Source organism: Benincasa hispida, chromosome 4 (assembly GCF_009727055.1).
Source record: "Benincasa hispida cultivar B227 chromosome 4, ASM972705v1, whole genome shotgun sequence".
Classification (NCBI taxonomy): Eukaryota; Viridiplantae; Streptophyta; class Magnoliopsida; order Cucurbitales; family Cucurbitaceae; genus Benincasa; species Benincasa hispida.
Genome location: NC_052352.1, coordinates 33,271,571 through 33,295,453, shown reverse-complemented (window position 1 = coordinate 33,295,453; position 23,883 = coordinate 33,271,571). Strand labels below are relative to the sequence as shown.

The 23,883-nt window shown below is 32.1% G+C and overlaps 1 protein-coding gene across 5 annotated transcripts; it reads left to right on the top strand.

Moving 5' to 3' along the window:
- Nucleotides 1-10,391: 10,391 nt before the first annotated feature.
- On the top strand, nucleotides 10,392-14,338 carry LOC120075709 (glycine-rich RNA-binding protein RZ1C). 5 transcript variants are annotated; one of them, XM_039029325.1, is made up of 5 exons: nucleotides 10,392-10,506; nucleotides 10,628-10,779; nucleotides 12,811-13,307; nucleotides 13,550-13,799; nucleotides 14,166-14,338. In XM_039029325.1, exons 2-4 carry the CDS (start codon nucleotides 10,669-10,671, stop codon nucleotides 13,788-13,790), a joined length of 849 nt encoding a protein of 282 aa, XP_038885253.1. In that variant the 5' UTR covers nucleotides 10,392-10,506; nucleotides 10,628-10,668; the 3' UTR covers nucleotides 13,791-13,799; nucleotides 14,166-14,338. The 5 variants fall into 5 exon arrangements, with proteins under 5 accessions (XP_038885253.1, XP_038885252.1, XP_038885254.1 ...); XM_039029324.1 differs by lacking the exon at nucleotides 14,166-14,338 and having other exon boundaries at nucleotides 10,393-10,506; nucleotides 13,550-13,892; XM_039029326.1 differs by lacking the exon at nucleotides 14,166-14,338 and having other exon boundaries at nucleotides 10,408-10,506; nucleotides 10,638-10,779; nucleotides 13,550-13,892.
- The last annotated feature ends 9,545 nt before the right edge of the window (nucleotides 14,339-23,883 follow it).

Here is a 23,883-nt window from a genome sequence, read left to right as displayed (position 1 = left end):
TATAATAATTTCTCCGTTCACTAGTGCAAGCATCAGTGAACCGCTTATTTTGTGTATTTTGGTTTAAATCTTATTTTAGTCCCTCATTTTAATCTTGTTCTATTTTGACCTCTAAACTTTTAAAAACATGCATTGTAGTCCTAAACTTTTAAAAAATGTTTATTTTACTCTCAACTATTAAAATTATATTAACTTTTCAACATAAATGCAATGGAGCTTGTATTTTTGGAATATTCGGCTCTAAATATATTGAGAAATATGAAAGTGAAGTAAAATGTCAACAACCGACATGTCAAGATACTAAACGACCAAAATTTTGAACTAAAAATGTCTTTTACATTCTCTTACTTTGCCCAAATTGAGGCTCTAGATTTTTTAGTATAGCTTAGTTATCCAAAAATACAAGTCGTCTCGCCATTTTAAAAAAAAAATTAACAAAAATCTTTATATATCATGGATCAAATAAAAACTTTTTAAAAGTTCAGGGACTAAAACAAATATTTGAAAAGTTCAGAAGACTAGAATAAAACAATATTCAAAATTTAAGGACTAAAACAAACATTTTTAAAAGTATAGAAACCAAAATAGAAGATAACTCAAAGTTGAGGGACGAAAATAAGATTTAAACCTTGTATTTTCTAGAAATAAATTATGGTATATTTCTTAACTGCATGAACATTATAGTCTTTACAATACACCATATTATATCTCAAGTAATAGATGAGAAGTATATTTTCATTTTTCATGATATCTTTCTATAAATAAAACTATTGAATCTGAAATACTAATAATAAAAGAAAATACAGTAAGAATTGAGATAAATAACTGAATCACTAACACAAAAAAAATTATTGTAAAACAACAGACAACAACCAAGAAATACCTACAAATATCCTGAAACGAGGAAACGTGGATGAATCATAAAATCAAGAGTGAGAGATTAAAATAAATTAGGGTTGGCAACGGGGCGGGGGGGCGTCCCCCGTCCCCAGCCCCGTGGGGGAAATTGTCCCCTATTCCCGCCATTTGAAGGCGAGGACGGGGGCGGGGATTCCCCATCGGGGAAACGGGGTCTCCGCGGGGCCCCATTCCCTGTTTCTCCGCGAGGATTCTTCGTGGCAGACTTCAACAAAGGGGAGAAATAAACGAAAGCGATAAAGGAGGGATGTTTGGTTGCAAATTGCAGAGAGCGAGAGGGGACTGGGGAGGGGATAAAAATATATATATAAATTCAGGGTCGGGGACGGGGTCGGGGTCGGGACAAGGCCACGAATAAATTCCCCAATTTGACCCCATCCCCGGTCAAACTGGGGAATCCCCCCCCCCCCCCCCCCATCAAATTTTTTGCATCCCTAAAATAAATGGCAATTGAAATTTTTAGGTGAAGGATTTTTCGTGAAATCTCATTGAAAAAATAAGCCAAATCTCCTACGGTTAACGAAAAATAAATGTAATTGTCAATAACACACCCAAAGTCAGATTTAGAATTATCTTAATAAGGAAATAACTAAAAACTTCAAAAATAATCACGACAAGGTTAAATTGGTCCAAAATAAATCATTCAAAATTTTATTACATTTATGAAATGTATAACCTAAAAAGGATTCCAACAGATTTAGGAAATTAGCCTATGCATACATAATATTTCATAAATGTCCTAAAATTTATTAATATTCTATAACTAGCAACATTTTTAACATTTCAATCGATTCTCTCTCATATTTCAATTTCGTACTATTTTAAAATAAATAATATATCATTTCTGGATATACTACTAATTATAAGAATTTTATTTTTTGAAATATCATTTTCGAATTTTGACTTTGTTTTTGTTTTTTTTTTTTATTATTAACTTTGGTTTATATTCATTTAATTTGTGATATTTCAAATTAATGTTTCCTTTATTTTAGGATATTTCTTTTGTTTCCGTCCATATTCCTAGCTAAAAACCAATCACCTATCCGTTGAAATCATCTCAAGTATATATCAAATATATTATAAAATGTAAATTTACATTGCATATATCATGGTTTATTTTTTGTTGTGTTTACAAAGATATTGAAAAATGCAAATCTATATGTTGAAATTGTGGTTTAACTCTAAGGCCGTTTTGGTCTTTTTATGTGGTGTCTATAGTCTAGGGTTTCTTACTGTTTGGTTATTTATACCTATCCCTATAGTGTGTACTACGTATCAGAAATTATTAAAAAAAAACTCTTATCATGGTTTTTTCTCCTTGGTTTAGGGTTTTCCACGTAACTCTGGTGTGTTTTCTCTTCTACCCTTATTTTTCAATATGGTATCAGAGCATGGTGATGAGACTGTAGCTGGAATAGAAGATTCAGTCGTCGACCTTAGCAGGGGATGGAACTCCGGTGTAAAATTTCCAAAGTACTGAAATTAGGGTTGTCGTCGATCAGTATTTACGCTTGTTACTTGGACCATTACCGATCCAGTCGTTCGTAAAGCAGACAACCGCCAAACCAACAGATCTGATCGACCATGCCTCTTCTGGTATCGGCAGAATTATGGAGGAACTTCGGCGATACAGTGGAACTTTGGAACCCAATCCTAGACAACCATTCGTAAGGGATGGAACTTCGGCGACCGTACAATGGAGCGCCAAGCGAATCCTCCAGTTTTCGATCGCTACAAGGGTTGTCAGAGGGCCTCCATCACAACCGTCGACTTTGACCAATCACAACCAGGTCACCGGTCGTAGCCCAGATGTCGTCGATCTCCCTTCGTATTCATCGCAGACGTGGTTTCCAGGTCAGTCATTCCCTTTGTCTTCGTCTTCATCACAGATCTCTTCCCCGTTCTTTTCTTCGAACTATCAAACGTAGCCAAACCCGGTCCCCAGTCCAGCAAGTCTATTTTTCCCACGTTCTTTCCTCTGGTCAGCCAGCCCATCAACCCTCTCTTCCCACGCTAGAAGAAACCAATTTTTCAGGAGTTTATGGGCATAAACAACCTACAACAGGTTTTAATTAGACTATTGGGTTTCAACAACAACTGGCCAATTTATAGCAGTAGATTTTCGTGCTTAGGGCAGCTGTTAGATCCACGGCTAATCCATCGACTGACTTTCATTCAGATACATATCTGGGATTTTCGTTATGTTCAAAAACTATGGTAATTGCTTACCTTACTTTACCTTTTGCAAACATTATGTCTAGTTCCGTGGGTAATTCTACAGGAATATCTATCGATGAAAAACTCATGGCCATAACTATTTTTCTTGGTCACAATCTATGAGAATGGTCCTCGAAGGACGACACAAGTTTGTATATCTAACCGGGGAGATACCCAAACCGAACCCTAAGGATCCTCAGGAACATATATGAAAGGGGGAGGATTCTCTCCTCCGCTCGATCTTAATAAACAGTATGGAACCCCAGATTGGGAAGCCACTCCTTTACTCACCATTACCTCGGGATATCTAGGAAGTAGTCTAGAAACTATATTCGAAGAGGTATAATGCTTCACAGCTTTATACATTGAGGAAACAGGTGCATGAGTGTAAGTAGGGGACTCTTGATGTAACATCTTATTTCAATAGATTATCACTATTATGGCAAGAAATGGATATGTGTCGAGAAATAGTTTGGAATTGCCTGGTCGACAGGGTTCAATATTCAAAGATCGAGGAGGCTGACCACATATATGAATTTTTGGTTGGCTTAAACTCGAAATTTGATGGTGTTCGAAGCCGAATTTTGGGACAGAGACCAATGTCGTCCTTGATGGAAGTTTGCTCAGAAGTCAGATTGGAAGGATCAAACCAACATTATGAATGGTACAGCAATCACCACCTTAGACTCTGTTGCATTTGGAGTCAAGTCATCTGAATCAGAGAATGACAAACAGAATGGAAAGTCTCCACCGATTTGCGAACACTATAAGAAACCATGGCACATAAAAGATCAATGCTGGAAATTACACGATCATCCACCAAATAGAAAGTGGCACCCTTTGAATGATAAGTCTAATTCCGGTCAAGCCTTTGTGGGTGAAACAGTCGATGATGCCTCCCCAGTGACTAGCCATGTGGATTTAGGTACAGTTAGGACCAGCAATGTTGCACAATCAGGTACTCCTCGATCCTTTAGTTTCCTTGTTGAGGGGGATGAGTCCTGGATTCTTGACTCGTGAGCAATGGACCACCTAACTGGATCACCTGATCAATTCCTCTCCTATTATCCAAGTGTTGGAAATGAGAGAATAAGAATTATAGATGGGTCATTTTCCCCCGTTGCTGGAAAATGTCACTTATCTCCAATTCAATGACTGGTTTTACAAAATGTCTTACATGTGCCAAAGATATCTTATAATTTGCTATCAATCAGTAAATTAACCAGAGATTTAAACTGCAAAGTCATTTTCTCACCAGATAATATTTTGTTTCAGGATCTAAGCTTGGGGAAGATGATTGGCACTGCCCGACACAATATGGGGCTCTATTTCCTCTCCGAGGATGCTTCTTCTAGGAATTTATCTAGCACTTGTTTACTGTCTTCTCTTACTATTTCTGAAACTGATTTCTTATTATGGCATTTTCGTCTTGGACATCCAAACTTTCATTATATGAAATATCTATTTCCCCATTTATTTCGAAATGTGAATGTGTCATCTTTGTCTTGTGATGTTTGTATTCATGCAAAACAGCCTAGGGCGTCTTTTACCTCACAAACTTACAAACCTTCTCGGCCCTTCCACCTGATACATAGTGACGTTTGGGGTCCGTCGAATATCACACCGGTGTCAGGTAAACGATGGTTTGTCACCTTCATAGATGATCACACCCGTCTTACATGGGTGTTTCTTCTTACAGATAAGTCTGAAGTGATGACGGTCTTTCAACAGTTTTACACCATCGTTGAAACCCAGTTCAATACCAAAATCATCATTCTTCGAAGTGACAATGGACGTGAATTTGTTAATCAGTCCCTTCGTGATCTTTTAGACTCTAAAGGTATCGTCCACCAGAATTCATGTGCCTATACTCCTCAATAGAATGGGGTGGCCGAAGGAAAAATCGCCACCTCATTAAAGTAGCCTGATCCCTCATGATATATGCATCCTTACCCTTGTATCTATGGGGAGATGTTGTAGTTATTGCAGCTCATCTCATCAATCGGATGCCCTTCCGTGTGCTAAAATTCCAAACCCCCTTAAAGCATTTTAAAGAGTCTGTCTCATCCACTCGCTTTTTCCCAGATGTTCCTCTTCGGGTGTTTGGGTGCACCATTTTCATTCATAATCACAATCCTTACCAAAGTAAATTTGCTCCTAAGGCCCAAAAATGTATCTTTGTTGGGTATCCACTCCATTAATGGGGCTACAAGTGTTTTCAGCCTTCTTCTCGAAAATATTTTGTCACCATGGATGCCACCTTTCTAGAGGATAAACCCTTCTTTCCCGTTAGGGACACCACGAGTGAAGAAGCTCACACTTTCACTCACTCTGTTCTTTTAGACTTGTTTCCTGAACCTATTCCTGAAACAAATGAGTATATCCTCCCTACAAAAAAAGTGCCTTGGATAACCTACTATAGAAAGCATCTCCGAAAGGAAATAGTTCCCAAAACTGTTCCCCATGTTGTTCCGCCGGAAGGTGTTCAAGAGTCAGAACCAGAATCTGCTCAGGCTCAAGGTACCCCTAGTCTTAATGATAATGAGTATGTTAAAAATGATGTAGTGAACTCTGGCGAATTCAGAGATGATGGTAGTAATGAAGTGCCAAGTGATGCTCAGAGGACTTAAAATGAACAACAGATGGGTACAAATGAACACGCAGACAAGATTAGTGAGATTGATGCTACCTTGGATTTGCCAATTACTCTGCGGAAAGGTACGGGGTTATGCACCAAACACTCTATGAAAAGCTTTTTGTCTTACAGTAACCTGTCTATAAGATTTAGAGATTTCACTGCCATCCTGGATACTGTGATGATTCCAAGCAATGTGCACAAGGCTTTGAAAATTCCTATGGCGAGCTGCAATTATGGAAAAAATGCGGGCTTTTGATCCTAACAAAACGTAGAATATGGTTAGTCTTCCAGGAGGTCACAAAACAGTAGGGTGTAAGTGGGATTTTACTATCAAATACAAGTCAGATGGAACTCTCGACAGATATAAGGCCAGATTAGTTGCAAAAGGATTCACTCATACGTATGGAGTGGATTACTCAGAAACTTTCTCACTTGTGGCAAAACTTAACACTTGTTCTTCTCTCCGTTATCATTAATCAAGACTGGCCCCTACATCAATTGGATGTGAAAAATGCGTTTCTGAATGGTGAGCTGGAAGAAGAGGTATATATGAACCCAGCATCAGGTTCTGAAGCACAATTTGGCAATCAGGTTTGCAAATTAAAAAGTCCTTGTATGGCCTGAAGCAGTCCCCTAGAGCTTGGTTTGATCGGTTCACCACCTTTGTTAAATCTCAGGGGTTCGTTCAAGGGCATTCAGATCATACCTTATGAAGAAAATCAGACATGAGGATTTCTATGAGCAGAAGAAGGATCATTCCAAATTTCAATCGCATATGACCATACACAATTACGGTCACAAACGAAAACAACAGGCTATGTGCAAAACAGAAATTACAGCATACTTTTCTACTGATCAAGGGAAAGAATTAACAAACCTTTAAAGACTCATCGTCAAGATCCCTCAATCATGAACACTCGTTTACAGCAAGACAACAACCACAAATGCTCGAACACTTTGACTGCTACATTGCACAATCACAGTGAACTCGAACAAAGCGATCACCAAGGTTACGAGCACCACGAATGGCCTCCACAAAACCTCGACTGTGTCAAGTTGAGTATGACATCACCAAAAAGGTTACCTCGGTATTCTCGGTATGAGAATCCAGAGTGTGGGCTCTGTGTAGACTTGGTTAGAGGATGAGACCGGAGGAGAACAATCGTGTAAATTATTGAGCAAGTGGGAGATGATAAAGGCTATCGTATAGGTCGATGTTCAATCATTTATAAAAAGTTATGCGATCGTTTAGCTAATCGTCCAGCTGAGTGTCTATCGTGTAGGAACACTCCACGATCGTCTAGTCTCTCCAAGCTGTCGTTTAGTAAATCTAATATTAAACTTGACAACCCTTTCATGAGAGACCTTCCGAGATTGGAAATCTCAAATCAACAACTACTAAATTTAGGAAAAATATTTTTTCTTTTATCTCATGGTTACCATGAAACGACCAATAACCTCCCACTCAATTGGTTATTAGCGAAAAAGAGATAATTATCCAATAATTAATATTATATATAATATAAATGATAACAAACTTACCATAATATATATTATAATCTATAGTTTTAATATTTCAACTCATGAAACATACAAACCATAGCTCTTTTTCTATTTCATGGTTCTTAATGTAAATCTCAGTTACATTAATCCTCCACTAGATGTGTCTCATACACCATACCGATCATATTATATACAATCGAATTACCTATTGTCAATTTGAACATTTCAAATCAACACCAAGAACTGATCCCTCAACTTGAATCCTTGAGCTACCAAGGGGGACCTTATGGAATTTAGTTCGAAACTCAACGAGTGAGTGAATAACTGACTAAATCTTTTAGTCACGGGATCCACCATCCGTTAACTGTTAGGCACTACTAAAGACCGACAGCTGAACTCTTCTTACTATAGATATATTATATGTCCATCTTAACCAATCAACAGTGCGACAACTCTTCACAAATCGCTCGTAAGTATAGCTCGGCCAATAACCGTTATGCCCCTGTAGTTACATCTAACTCCTTAAGTACCACTGATTCCTCTAATGAACATAAGTCATGGTCCTACTATGACTGAGTCTTCTTTTCTAAAGAGAAGTTGTGGCCACTATGTTCAAGCCCCGGAATCAGCCCTTAAGGGAGCAATCTATCTACTTACCCCTGCTTCGGGGAAGGAGTGAATTCCATCTTGTGTAATTGAGTTCCCAGCTCCCAAATCAGACAAGTTCCCAAAAAGGTAGGCATGTTGAGTTGGCAACCTGGCCACTCTCACCCATACTAATCAAATAATCGCCTTCAAAGGCAGGAGATCCCAAAACATTCAGAATTGAGGTCATGTCACCTATGGTCGTTTAGGTGAGATGTAAGTATCCAATATCAACGACATTATATACAGAGACTAGTAATCTCGTGGTTCGGTCTTATACAAGTCTTTGTATAGGATACCCCCGCTCGCATGTCTCCACATGAATGGTCAAAATCTACCATCTATAGTGGTTTACAACACTTACAACCCTCTACAAAGCGAGTCGTATCTGTAGTGTCACAAGGATCAGGTATCTCACCTTAATCCTTATACTACAGACCTATTTAGGTTATCACTTAATGCATGATCCACTTGTATATCTCATATACATGCTCATGTTTATATAAGATGACCATAGAACTTTGTTTATTGGATATGAGTAAATGCCAAAATGAAATAACACTTATTTTATTCATAAACAATGTGTATAATTATGAACAATGAGACTCTGGGAGAATTAGGACACCAATCCCAACACCTTGTTCACTAAGAAGTCAGCACCAGGGAAAATAGTTGTTTTGATTGTCTATGTTGACGATATTATACTATCAGGGGATGATTCAACAGAGATTGATAGGTTGAAACGACGAACAACAAATGAGTTTGAGATCAAAGATCTCGGTGACTTGAGATATTTCCTAGGAATGGAGGTAGCAAGATCGAATGAAGTGATCTCAATATCTCAGAGGAAATACACTCTAGATTTGTTGAGAGAGACTAGAATGACAAGGTGTAAACTTGCAGATACACCAATAAAAGTCAACTGCAATCTGATAGAATCAGTAGATGATGTTCCTATGAATAAGGAGAGATATCAACGACTTGTAGGGAAACTGAAATATCTTTCGCATACCATACCTGATATATCATATGTAGTTAGCTTGGTCAGTAAGTTTATGTAGGCTCCGTATGGAAGACACATGAAGGCGGTTACACGAGGTATCTGAAGTCTTCACCTGGAAATGGCTTGCTTTTCAGAAAGCATGATAAAAGGTGCATTGAGGCCTACACAAACTTGACTGGGCTAGTTCTGTTACATATAGGAAATCCACCTCAAGATATTGTACCTTTGTGTGGGAAAATTTAGTTACCTGGAGAAGTAAGAAGTAAGATGTCGTGGCTAGAAGCAGTGCTGAATTCGAATATAGGGCTATGAGCTTGGGTATTTGTGAAGAGATTTCGTTGAAAAAGGTTCTGGTAGATTTAAATCAGGAAAGTCATGACCCGATGAGACTTTACTGTGACAACAAGGCTGCCATTAATATTGCAAACAACCTGGTTCAACATGACAGAACCAAACACGTTGAGATCAACCGACACTTCATCAAAGAAAAACTGGATAACGGTAGCATCTGCATCCCTTATGTTCCATCCAGTCAACAAGTTGCGAATGTTCTCACCAAAGGGTTACCTAGACAGACTTTTGACACATGTATTAGCAAGTTGGGTCTCATTGACATCTACGTTCCAACTTGAGGGGGACAGTTGAAATTGTGGTTTAGCTCTAAGCACGTTTTGGTCTTTTTATGTGGCGTCTACAATCTAGGTTTTCTTAATGTTTGGTTATTTATACTTGTCCTTATAGTGTGTATTGCGTATCAGAAATTAATAAAAAAAACTCTTATCGTGGTTTTTTCTCCCTAGTCTAGGGTTTTTCACGTAACTCTGGTGTTTTTTCTCTTCTACCTTTATTTTTAATACTATATCACATATATTGTTCGTTATATAAGACGATATATTGTAGAAATTGTCTTGTTTATGCACTATTCAAATATATCCTAGCTTGTTTCTAGAAAATTCAAATATATAATGTTGTATAAATCAAATATACCTAGTTTTCCCCTTGAAGCTCCTTATCAATTCTTGTTTAGTTTCTTTAATTTATGATTGTAACAAATTTCGATTTTTTGAAGAAACTTTCCTTACTTGGGTAGTTTTTGAAAATAAAACCATTTTGGGAAGTTCATAACTACAATAATTTTTTCTTACACACTTCTTTTGGTACTAAAATTATTATATATATTTAAAAAGCCTGAATGGTAAAGAGGGCTGAAAAGGTAAGAATGGACTTTTGTGTAAAAAATAACCTATTAGGCTACTCGTGCAAAAAATAGGAAATTTTAAACAATTATATAATTATATCTATTTATTTAGGGTATATGGGTGGAAAGCCGAAGGGTCTCAGAACACTACAAAACCGTGTGTAAGAAATGACCCCTTTGAACAACTCAGTTTAAGGCCCAAAAAAGCCCATGTCCACCACCAGAAAAGAGTTAAGCCCAAGCCCAAGCCCAAGCCCAAAAACTTTGAATTTAGTACGGACGGCAGAAGAACTCGACCACGGACCTTAAACGCTAGGGTTTAAACTTTGGAGCCTAAAAACCCTGCACTCTTCGGAGCTCACTGGTTCACTGCAGGTCACAAAGGCGAGTGTTAGTTCTTCTCTATTTGCAGCTCTTAATTTTGATTTGAAATTGCCCATGTCGAATCCGACGAACAGCCTCGGTTTCGAGCTTATATTTATTCAGTTTCCGATTCTGTTTGCAGTTTTTTGCAGGAATTGTATCTGATTGATAGCCGAAGTGGTAATGGCTGCCAAGGACGAGTATCGAATATTTGTTGGAGGACTCTCATGGAACATCTCGGAGCGTCAGCTCGAAAATGCTTTCAATCGGTTCGGCAAAATTCTTGAAACTCAGGTCAACTTTCGTCAATTTTTGTCTTTCTCCATTATATTACGCCTCGTCTTTGTTTATGAGTTAAGATGATAATGGAGAGAAGGAAATCTGGGGAGTATCCTGAAAACGTTTCGACATGCATGCGGTAGAAAATATGACGTTAGATGAAATATTAGGATGTATTGATTTATTTAAGATATATGAATCAAAATTCTTCTGATCAGTTTTACTTACTAGATTATACAAATAGTTTGTTTCGGGCTTTCTCTTTCTTACCATCCTTTGATCTTTTGTTATGTAGAATATGGTTCAGGGAGTCAGCTTAAAGCTGAATACATGGATCTGTTCGTACATTTTCTGCTGAATTCTTTCATAAAATAGAAGAAATGGTGTTAGTAGACAAGAAATCTTATCCATCAGTATACATACATTGGAAGAAATTGGTTGGAAACTGATAGTACTCTGTTTGAAAAGCGTTTTCATAATAATGTTTCAGAAATTATACTCGGTGCCTTCTCTTAGGATATCTGGTGCAATGTTTCTTCTGGGGATGAGAAACCATCCTTGGCACAAATTTCAAAAAATGACCAAGATTCTTCACTCTCTAAACTTAAATTTTAGTGTTCACAAAACAGTTTGTTGATGTAGTTTCCTACTCATCAGAGTATAGGAGTAGGCAGTACTTGTATTTCATGGAGATGCATCTGAGTGGTATTTTCCTGGACATGTTGCTGCATTTTTCGTTAGCACACCTCAATTCCCTGACAATCCAGAGATTAAAATGGGTATAAGTTGTATTGAGCAGATGCTTCTTCTAGAACTCTAAGTTTCAGAACTTTTTTTAATTTACACCAGGCCTTCTTCTCAAGACATTTTGCAAAGTTGTCCATACCTGATGTCTGCTCCCTTCAGATTGAAGAGCATTCAAGACATATTTAACCTCACTTTTGTTGCCTAATGCATCTACAGAGTTTGGTTATTTTCTTGCTCTGTCATTGTAAATAGTGAGTAAATGCATTCAAGCAGGAATACATTATCACCTGCCTTGCTGTTGGCATACTGTCTAAGGCTTCTGTTTGGCATTTGTCCGTAGATTTGGAACTTATTGTAACCAAATTAGGATTTACGGTTCTAGACTTCTAGTGCTCCCGTATGCTCAAGATTTCTTTTGGGTGCTTGGCCGTGGAAGGCAAGCTATTGCTGAAACATTAGAATTAGTTCACACGAGAAAATTTGAGACACTGTACTGAACTTAGTTTTAGTTGTCAGCACCAGCTTGTTCTGTTTTAGATGACAAGACTTTGCTGTAAATTGAATTAAACTGTTGAGACGTGACACCAGAATGCAGAAGAATCTGAATTAGGACTTTGCTATCCTGGTTGCTCAGTGGCTTCAACATCGATTTGGGTGGTAGCGTAGTGCCGAGAAACATTATGGCAAGAAATTATATCGCCCCAAGATTTTTTCTTCTCAATTTTCTCATGTACTGAGTCCTGGACTCTAGAGTGATTGATTTATCTGACTGGGTTATGAATAATGGAATATAGTCTGAATGCTGCAATGAATTAAGGCTGTGCGATGGTGGTGGAGTAATTTCAGTTATCAGTAAAAGTGTTGCCTTGGATGATCTTCTCAGTGGGAGACATTCTTTTTAGCTTTAAGAGCTTAAGATCCTGACTTTTTGATGGGACATTTCCTAGTTTGCACCCAAAGAGGTTGTGGATCTCGAGGTCAAAGTTGTTCTTTAAATGGTAGATTTTGAAGTGTTGAAGGTAACTTGTGTAACAAGGTTCAAGTTGTTGGACACGTTGCAGGACTTTGAAGGGAAATTGAAATCCTTTCAAGTATATCATTTAACTTCTCCTTAATGATTTGCTTGGAAGGGAAAGTAAGCCGTCAGAAATTTTAATTGTTTTCAATAAACTATATTCCTTGCATTAATTATAAAAGCATTTTCAGTCTGTTGGACTTGTACTATGAACTAATTTAATACTGATTCATCTGTAATAATGGAAATTCGTTGGATGAGCTTCTCTTGTAATGTTTATGTAGATCATGTTAGAACGAGATACAGGTCGTCCTCGTGGGTTTGGTTTTATTACCTTTGCAGACCGTCGAGGGATGGATGATGCAATCAGAGAGATGCATGGGCAGGAGTTTGGTGAGCGGATTATCTCAGTAAATAAGGCTGAACCTAAGATGGAGGGAGATGATGCCGAGCCAGGCTTCAGGGGAGGAGGCTATTCATCTGGTGGTAGGGCTAGTTTCGGGAGAGGAGATAGATCTGTGGGGCAAGATGAATGCTTCAAGTGTGGACGCCCAGGGCATTGGGCAAGGGACTGTCCTTCAGTCAGTGGTGGACGTGGTAGAGGTAGAAGTTCATTTTCATCACGTTCTCGATTTGATAGTGATGGTCGTGGGGATCGTTTTGGAGGAGATCGTGACCGATATGTGGACGACCGTTATAATGGAGGGCGATATGGTGATAGAGATCGTTTTGATCGTAGAGATGACAAGTATGGAAGTCGAGACCGCTATTTTGACGACAGGTAGTTTTACATCTTTTATTTGTTCTAAGAACAATACTGATGTGATAATGGAAGGGTTGCAGCATCTTTCTACATGTCTTAACACCCATTCACACTTGTCGTATTCCTAGATGTCTTTCAAAGTATGATTAGATTCACTGTTTATTGAAGTAAATTTCTTTCGAAGTATGATTAGATTCACTGTTTATTGAAGTAAATTTTGGCAATTCTTACGTTTGAGATTTTGCATGCAAACTCTGCAGGTACCCATCTGCTGGAGATCGCTTTGCAGGTGGTGATAGGTATGATGTTAGTGATCGTTATCCTCAAAATGGCTATGTCAAAGACCGCGGCTACGATAGGGATATTGGTCCTAGGAGTGGCAGTGATAGATATGGTAGCGGAGGTCCTGGCCGTCATGAGGGAAGAAGTTATAGAGATAGGACAGGCCCTTATGACCGCCCGAGCAGGGGAGGACGGCCATCTTCCTATGACCGCTATTAAAATTCAAATGTAACGTAATATCGGTAGCTGTTTGTCTCAATTGCAAATCATTCTAGCTAGGATGTGCACTTGCAATGAACTGGCAGTCTTTATGCAACCCCACCCCCCCCCCCGCGCGGTTTTGGTGCCTCCAAATCCCCAATGCTTTTGGAAATATTTAGAAAATTTGGATGATACAAGTATCTAATGTTTGTAGGGAGGTTCTACCCTACTTCCAGCCTCAGATATTTTGATGATGAATTATTTGTTTGCATATGAGCATTAGTCTTTTTTTTTTCATTTCATTAATTAAAAGTTTTTTTTAATATAAATTTTTTTAAAAATATATATATATATTGCTGCCCTTATGTTGACTTTAATTTGTTCTTTTCTTAGGGACAACAGACAATTGACCCAACTTTCATTGTCTTGGATCTCTGAATTCATTATTTCAAGATCATTATCTTGTATGAAAAAGAAATTGCTGAATGTTATTTATAAGACCAGAGTGATGCCTGATTCTTTGATGCCATTTGGTCAAATGTGTTGGATTGGCAAATGAGAAAACCATAGTTGCATTGTGATAAACATTGACTCTTATCTTGACTCACATGCCTCCATAAGGGAACCACTTGCAATGCATAATTAATGTTGATAACGATTTCGTTTTTCGTTTTTTATTTTTGAAATTTGTATTTATTTCTTTACAAATTTTCTATTATAATATTTATCCTTTTTAAAGAAATATTCGAATTTTTAGTCGAGTTGTACAAACAAAAGAAACTCTCTTTTGAAAAACTATTCTTTTTGAGAAATGCGTTTGGCATTAAATTATGGTTGCCTGGTTTGAGTGTACCTACTTAAAATATAATAAATACGAATTGTTTGTTGACAAACTTGAATTTTTTAGTGGATAAAACTAAAGTTGTCATCGCTCATAATTTAAAACAAAAACAAAAAAAGAATTATATAATCATAATTAAAATTAGAATCTTTGAATTTGAAAACGCCAATGACGCAAGAGTAGATTAACTTGTAGAAATAAAATAAGTTTTGCCCCATTAGATGTTAAACGTCCTAATCCATAAAGAAGCATGCATTAGATGTTTAGATGTTTATTTAAGAATCTGTGTGGAATATAATTTCGAGTGTTTATTTTTAAAAATGTCATTTAATAAAATATTGGAGTATTTGGTAACCATTGAAAATAGTTTTTGAGTTATACTTTGAACTGTTTTAATCAAAAGTATTTAAATAACAATGAATTTAGAAAAAACGTATTTTAAGTCAATTCAAATGGACTCTTTAGTTTATTACTTTTTATAGTGTTGTAGAACAAGAAGCATTTTTTGTGCACTTTTAAGAATATATAATCCCAACATTAAAGTACTTTGCCATAAAGAGATTTTTACTAAAGTGGTACTTTTGTAAAGAGCTCTTTCAAACATGTATTTTGATAATGTTTGGAAGTAATTTTGAATTGTTAAAATCACTTTGTCGTGTTTATATATTGATCTGAAACATATCGTTAATCATTAAAAGTAAATTTAATATTTGATTTTACACATTTTAAGCTATAAAACAAATTGATCATCACTTATTAAAAGCATATTTCAGACTGAATTTGAATATGACAAAAATAATTTTAACTACTTCAAAATCACTCCTAAATATATTTTAGTTTATGAAATTTTGAAGTATCAAATTATTGATATTTGGTGATTATTATCTTTATCCACACACAGAATTTTTATTTTTGTTTATAAAGTAATAAACGTATATCATGAACAATCGTCAATTTTATATAAATGCGAAAGGGATGAGAATGCATGCACTTTTTGTACGATAATGAAATTATGGCATGAAGAAATGGAGGGCTAGGATTTATTGTCTTTTAAAATACTTTTGAAGGTGTGGTGTCCATTTATAAAAACCAAAATCATAATACGCTTTCCTTTCATAATTATTTGTGTTTTTATTTTTTTTTTTAATAAAAATCATACATCTTCTCAATTTCTGGATATAATTTACATATTACTCAAGCGCAAAAATTGAATTCTTAGCCCATTTTCAAATTCTAAAAACTATGTATAGAGTTTTAAAATATTGGTATGGTTTTTGAAACACCAGTAAAAAAAGTAGATGACAAACAAAAAAAAAATAGTAGTTGAAGGAGTGTTTTTACAATGATTTAAAAATATGTTTGTCTTTTTAAATTTTGCTAAAAATTCAACTCTATTATTCAAGAAATATGAAAACTATTGTAAGAAACTAATAGCAAAAAGATTTGGTTTTCAGAAATTGAAAAATCGAAAACTAAGTCCATTTTGATAGCCATTTAGTTTTTTTTTTTTTTTTTAAGTTCAGTCTATTTTCTCTCGACTTCGTACCATGTTTTTCATCTTTTTTTAAGTAAAAAAAATTGAATTATATTTCAAATCTTAAAAACAAAACAAGTTTTTAAAAACTATTATTTTAGTTTTCAAATTTTGATTTAGTTTTTGAAACCATCGATAGAAAAAATAGATAATAAAATAAGAAATTTAAAAATAGAAAAGATGTTTATAGAGCTCATTTCTAAAAATTAAATGGTTATTAATGAGGCATAACTAATTTAAACCTATAATAACTTATACTAATAGAAATGGAGGGGGGGAAATCCAGTCCAGTTTCCAATTAGTATGCAAGTAAAATAAAATAATAAATAAATATAAATTTGTAAACATTCTGTAATTATATAGTTCTCTCTTCTAGTATTGAAATTTCATAGGGTTTAATTAATTCGATAACAAAGATCAAAATAATAATAAATAAATAAATAAATAAAACTTTGCTTTAGTTTTGATTCCAGAACTTTGAATAATATCCTATTTTGGTTATTAAACTTTAAATATTGTTTTATTTAATTCCTAATTTTTTAAAAAAGTTTCGTGTTAATCTTTAAACTTTTAAAAATTGTTTATTTTGGTTCATGATATATTGAGATTCTATTAATTCATTAACAAAATGGCTAGGTGACTTATATTTTTACATGACTAGGTTACCAAATAAGTTAATTATGCTAAAAAAAATCTAAAGTTTCGATTTTGAATAAGATGGAAAAGTGGGAAAATTTAAAATATATTTTTAGTTCAAATTTTTTGTTGTCCAGTATTTTGGTATGTTGGTTGTTGGTATTGTACTTCGCCTTCATCTTGTTCAATACATCTTGAGTTTAGTTATCAAAAAAATATATGCTCCCTCATATTTCTGTTGACGAGTTAACATAATTTTAATAATAGGGACCAACATATTTTTTTTAGAGTTGAGGGACTAAAACACATGTTTTCTAAAATTTAGGATCAAAATAGAAAAATAATCAAAACTTGAGAACTGAATAGATTTAAACCTTTAATTTTTTGTATGTTGTTGTTTTATTTTTATTTTTTTATTACAACAACGGTGGAATGAAGAATCGAACCTCCAACCTCAAATCACAAAGTCATGTCAATTATCGCACTTTGGCCTTTAATTTTTTCTTTTTTAAAGTCAATTTAATGGTCAACTTATGTCACCTTATTAGCTGTTCTTTTCTACTAAAACCCAACTATTGAAAAATATGTAATGGTTCATTTGTCCACATAAGCATCTTCTCTAGTTTATTGATTATCAAATCAAATCAAATAAGACTATGTTTATTGATTCACTAATCAAATGATAAATAAATAAGGTCCCATTTGGTAACATGGTTTTTTAATTTTTTTTGTTTGAAAATGAAGTTTATTTCTTATAATGATTTGCACCTTTCTTAAGTACAATAGTTGAATTCTTAGCCAAATTTTAAAACAAAAATAACTTTTTGAAAGATTTTTTTTTTAGTTCTCGAAAATTCGGTTTGGTTTTTTAAACTATCGATGAAAAGTAGATAATAAATGAATAAATTTGGAGGTGAATATAGTGTCAATAGGCTTAATATCAAGAAACATAAACAAAAAAAAAAAAAAAAAAAAGTTACCAAACGGGATCTAAAGTAAATAAATTTATAATTGTTTTAAACAATAAAAATTTTCACATATAGAGAAAAATACAAACTATTTATAGAAATAGCAAAAAAAAAAAAGTTGAACTGATTGGCTTCTATTAATGTCTATCTATCAATTTCTATCACAGATAGAATTCTATCGACTTATATAAATCTCTATTAAAGATATTAAAATTTTGTTATTTTGTGTAAATAATTTTTCTCTTTTTTCTATTTTTTAAAATCTCATTTTAGCAAATTGCCACGACCACACCCTCCAATTAAATTTGTTTTATTTTATTTATCCTTTCATTTCCAAGAAAGCAAAGTGGCAAGAAACAGCGAGAAATTCTTATGTGAATAGCTTTCTAGAAAAATATTAAATTAGAGGAAGGTGGTTGTTATAATTATTATTATGTGGAGATGAGAGAATGCCCGTTTGGATCAATGATAGGGATATTAAATTTTTGGAATTTAATATATTTGAAAAATAAATTTTTGTATTTAGATGAACAAAATAATTAACGTTCGAGTTAAATGTCTTTGTTTGAATATATGCATATATATATATATAATATATATATATATATATTAAGATTTAATACTACTTTGATTTCGATACTTTCAATGTTAGTTCATTTTGGTCTTTATATTTTTATAGTGTTTGTTTTTATTTCTATACTTCTAGTTTTGGTTCATTTTGATTCCCGTACCTTCAAAATATTCATTTGGGTTCCTATACTTCCGATTTGATTCATTTTGGTTTTTGTACTTTTAAAATATGATAAATTTGGTCCCTTCATTTTCACTTTTATTACATTTTTAAGGGATCAAAATGATCACTTTTTTAAAGTTAAAATACTAAAATAAACTAAAGTAGAAAGTACAGTGACCAAAATAGTATCTAACCCTATAAGTAATACATAGGAATCAAATGAGAAATTTTATATTTGAAAAATGTCAAACTATTTATAGAAATAGAAAACAAAACACAAATAGATAATGGTAGACTTTTATCAGTGATACAATTGTATCAGTTTTTATCACTGATAGTATAAATGATGGACTTGTATCAGTTTCTATCACTGATAAACACTAATAAACTTCTATCAGACTCTATCAATAATATACTTCTATCAGCTTTTTATCACCGATAGACACTAATAAACTTCCATCAACGTTTATCAATGATAGATTTCTATCAACGTCTATCTGTGATAGACATTTATAATTACAATTAAATTTTGCTATTTTCTTAAAAATATTTTCCCTCATTTTTCTATTTTTGAAAGTCTGTAGAGTAAATTTTCATGGTTATCAATAATTTTTTACATAAAGGTTAAAATTAAAGGGTTAAATATAAAAAACTATAATAATATTATCAAGTTTTTAAAATTTTAGTTGATTCTAAATTACGTATTATACCCATTAGTATGTCTGGAATTAATATTAAAATGTAATGCAGTAATTAAAACTAAGAAAAAAATTGGAAAAAAAAAAATAATGGCTAATACTTAAATATTATTAGCTTATTGAGGTAATAATAGAATATTAATTAATCAAAATATTAAATAATAATGTTTTTGCTCGAGTTGAGGATGCAATCGTTTTTCTTTCATGCACCATGGCCAAAGAATAAAACTCGTATTTTCAAAGAATAATAAAACCCCGCCTTCAGCATATTTTTTATGACACATATAATTAATATTTAGGATTTGGAAAATTAATATCTTTCATGTATAATAATCTTTTATTATACCTAAATAATTAATACTTATAATTTAGAGGTTCGATTCTCATCCTACATATTGTTAAAAAAATAAAATAAAAATAAAAAATAAAATCTAAAATATTTTGTGAAATATACAGAGCAAAAGATTTTAATGTTGAGGTTAATAGTAAGTTTTACTGAGTCATACACATTTTGACAGTTTATTATTATTTTTTTTAAATACAATAGAACTTGCAAATGAAGATGAATTTTAATTTGATGCCACTTTTATAACTACTATATTTTTTATTTTATATTTTTTAATGGGGCATGTATCAATTTCTACCTCTAACATCGAGGGTTGTATCGATTCAAGCCCTAAAATAATAATTGTATCAATTTAAACGATGAACTTTGGCGATTGTACGGATAATTTAAACTTCAGACTAATAATTGAATCAATTTAAACCAAGAACTTTCATAAGTGTATCAAACCCTAAATTTTTTTAATTGTATCAATTTAAACAATTCACTTTGTTTTATTTGGATACACTTATAAAAGTTCAAGGTTTATATATATATATATATATATAAGTTTAAGGATTAAAATAATATACCATTATTAGTTTGAGATTTAAATTAATACAACCTCCAAAGTTTCAAGTAAATTGATACAATTATTAGTTTAAGATTTAAATTGATGCAGCTCCCAAAATTTAAATGTATAATTTGATATTTGTCATTTTTAATATTAAGCTTATAAATTATACTTTTATCCACACTTTTTTTTTTTTTTTTTTTTTTTTTTTTTCAATTTTTCTATCAATGTTTTAAAAATCATGTCAAGTTTTCAAAAAATACCTTATTTGGACAACCATTCTTTTTTTATTTTGAGAAATTCTTATCGATAGAAAAATCCCAAAAAATATTTACACTTTATAGCAAAAGTTCTAAAAGTGCTTTGTATTTTTTGAACTTAAACACTTTTAGAATTTTTGTTATAAAATATAAATATTTTTAAAAAGACCCCAAATAAAAAATGGTTACAAAATGTAATTTAAAAAAAAAAAAAAAAAATTGACTTTTGGAGTTCTCTAAGTTTACATACTTATCTGTTCCTACTTTATGCCCGTTGAAAAGTGATCGTCTTTCGATGAAATTTTATTTGAGTTTTTTAAATAGTGAAATAATTCCATAATGGACTAAATTTAATTTGAATTTTAGAACCCAAAATTCTAAACGTAATTGATTTTAGTCTTCGTGCTTTTATAAAATTTGAAAAGTATGATAATAATACATAAATAAATAAATAAATAAATAAATAAATACCATCACTAGTTTAACTAATTGCTTTTTATACCTGCTTTTAGAAAACTATGCTAAATTTAAAAATTTTGTTTTCTCCCCTTAAATTTTGCTGTTTATAAGAAAAGTAGAAACCTTATCAAAACACTGTAATCACAAGCATATTTAAAAAAATAAAAAATAAAAAATAAAAAATAAAAAACATAAAACCAAAACCAAAATAGTTACGAAAGATGATAACTTACTAGTTTGTTACTTTTTTTTAGAAGTACATACTTATACGACACTATCAAAATCTTTTTACCCCGTTCAACTAACGTTGCTAACCAATCGAAATTTTTTTATTCCCATCAATGTGATTTAAAACCATCGAAAGATTTGGATTTTCACTATAGAAGCTAAACTAAAGCTCCTTTGTTATTTGGAAAATTATTTTAAATAAAAAAAAACTATTGAAAATATGTTTAAATATAGCAAAATGTCACAATCTATCGGTGTCTACCAATGATAGATGATACTAGTCTATTAGTGTTTATCATAGACGGAGACATTTTTGTTATATTTATGAATATTTTTGTCAAATATAAAAACCATCCTTATTATTGTGTTTGATTAATTCTCATTTTCTTGATTAGAGTGAAATCAACAAGAAAAAGTAGAATAAAACGTTATTGAAACCCTTCACTTTAATTTTAGAATATTTGAAAATTCAAAGGTAAAAAAATCAAATAAACTATATTACTAAACACTTTTTTTTCTAACTTATCTAACTATTTAAGATGGTAAGTTCGAATCCAACTTCTTGCTATTGTTGCAATATTGTAGATTAACAATGATCCAAATTCCAAGAAAACAATCCATTATTAATGAAGTGGCCCCTTGAATATTAGGATCAAACTTTCTCTAGTTCCTCTTTGTATCATTATCCACAATATGTCCCCCAAAAAAAATATCCAAGTTTCATATTTAAGGTCTAAAATTTCAATGATGTCAATATCACGACGACTTCAAAAAAATATCTCATAATTTGATGTAATGAATTTTTAATTCATAATATATAATATAATGTTATATATATAAAATAAGGAGTTTCAAATAAATAGATAAATAAATAAACTATTTACTCATAATAATAAAATTCTAATTTTCTTTTATAAAGGCTAATAGAAGACTATCGTGAATAAATATTAATACAAATCTATAAATGTCTATCATTTTTTTCTTTTTTTACTATTTTTTAAATAGTTTGACATTTTTTTATCCGTAAACATTTTTCATTAAAAAAATCAACATTTATTATGGTTGTGTAGTATTCATATGGTGCTCAAGTAGGTAACTTAAAATTACTCCAAAATATTATTAAAATGATTTTAAAATAATAATAATAAAATAAAAAGGCCACATTAAAATAGTTTCTAAGTCAGACTTGCATGGGAACACATCTGGTCGATCTTTTTTTTTTATTTTTCCTTATCTTCTTTTGTACAGTAATATGGCCGAATATAACGGACAATTAATCGACATTGCTATAATTATATAATAATAAAATAAATAGATAAGGACAAGGAAACTATATTTTATTTCATTTCATTCTTTTTACTTCGGGGGTTCAAATCACATCGTTTTAGTAACTATATTTTAATTTTATTAACATATATTTATTTTTATCGATAGAAATTGTGTCATATTTATTGAACTAAAAAATAAAAATAAAAGTAACAAGTGAGAAATTTTACCATTGTTATATAAATAACATTTAGGTGCACAATAGGAGCATCTTTTTGCAATATATATAAACTCCAGTATATCAATTAAATAAATTGTCAAGTGCCGAATTATAATTAGACGTTTGGGTAAGTTCAAAAAAGATGGGTGCATCCAAAATTTTTAATTTTCAAAATTGGTTTAAAAAATAAGAAATATTTCATACTAATTAGAATCTACTTTATTATAATTATTTTTTATACAAGCTTAATAATATGTAGATGTGAGAGATTTGAACTTTTAATGTTTTTTTTTATTAAGTGCATAACTACATTTGAGATTAATTTGAAGAGAAATGGAGTAGAAGTGATTGTAAAAGAATATTAACCTTTTTTGTGTTTGGTAAAAAGTATTATGATTAAATCTACTAAAATCATATCTAAGTCACACATTCATTTTATTCACTTTTTAAATAATTTATTTACTAGTTTTTAGATTCTCTTAAAAGCATGTGCATTTTTTAATAATAAAAAAAAATTATTTTTCACTTAAAATTAAAATTTATTTTATATGTCTATTTATTTACCAAACACTTGTAACCAACTTGTTCGATTCACGTTACAATTACTTTTACAAATATATATGTGTATAATGTATGTATATATATATTAGCACTAATTATTTTAAACCTACAACAATCTCAAACAAAACACGTTACACTAAGTCGAGTTAACGAGATACTTTCCTAACTAGTCAATTTTATTTTGAAGTTGTTGCAAACTTTTGCTAGGTTTTATCTTTTTCCAAATTAAAATTGTCAAATGAAGTGGTTTTTATTTTATTTTTTAAAATAATACGTGGGATGAAAAAAATTAAACTTACAACCTTAAAGTCAGAGAAAAAGTGCTCATTAAGTTATACAGGTCATTAAAGAGTGTTTGTAATGACCATTACTTTTATTTATTTTTTCATTTTAAAATTATGTTTGTTTTTCAATTGTTAATAAATTCGTATATATACATTTTACCATAAATATGTCTAATATTGTTCTAAAAATCACAATTTACATTTGCAGAAAAAAAAAATCATAATCATAATTTAGGATAACTAGCAAATTCATGACAACTAAAATTATATACATTTTTCCAGGAAAATTATCAGCTACGATAAATTCTAAAAAGAAAGAAGTTAATTTTGCAAATCTATTCAGCAAAAATTAAACGTCCTATTGCCAGAACATAAATGAATATCAAAATTTACACTTACCCAATAACCAACAGCTTTTAAAGTATGTTTATATAAATAACTTTAAATTACAATCTTAGTCCTTTAAATTAATTAGATGTCTTTAAAAAATTGTATAGACTCACTTCGTGTATTAGACTACAATTATA

What these genes read in the sequence shown, in the direction of transcription:
- LOC120075709 (XM_039029325.1), top strand. Translation starts at nt 10,669, where the DNA reads ATGGCTGCCAAGGACGAGTATCGAATATTTGTTGGAGGACTCTCATGG. An exon ending in GCAAAATTCTTGAAACTCAG is followed by an intron (nt 10,780 to 12,810) that starts GTCAACTTTCGT and finishes ATGTTTATGTAG; the next exon opens with ATCATGTTAGAACGAGATAC. An exon ending in GACCGCTATTTTGACGACAG is followed by an intron (nt 13,308 to 13,549) that starts GTAGTTTTACAT and finishes CAAACTCTGCAG; the next exon opens with GTACCCATCTGCTGGAGATC.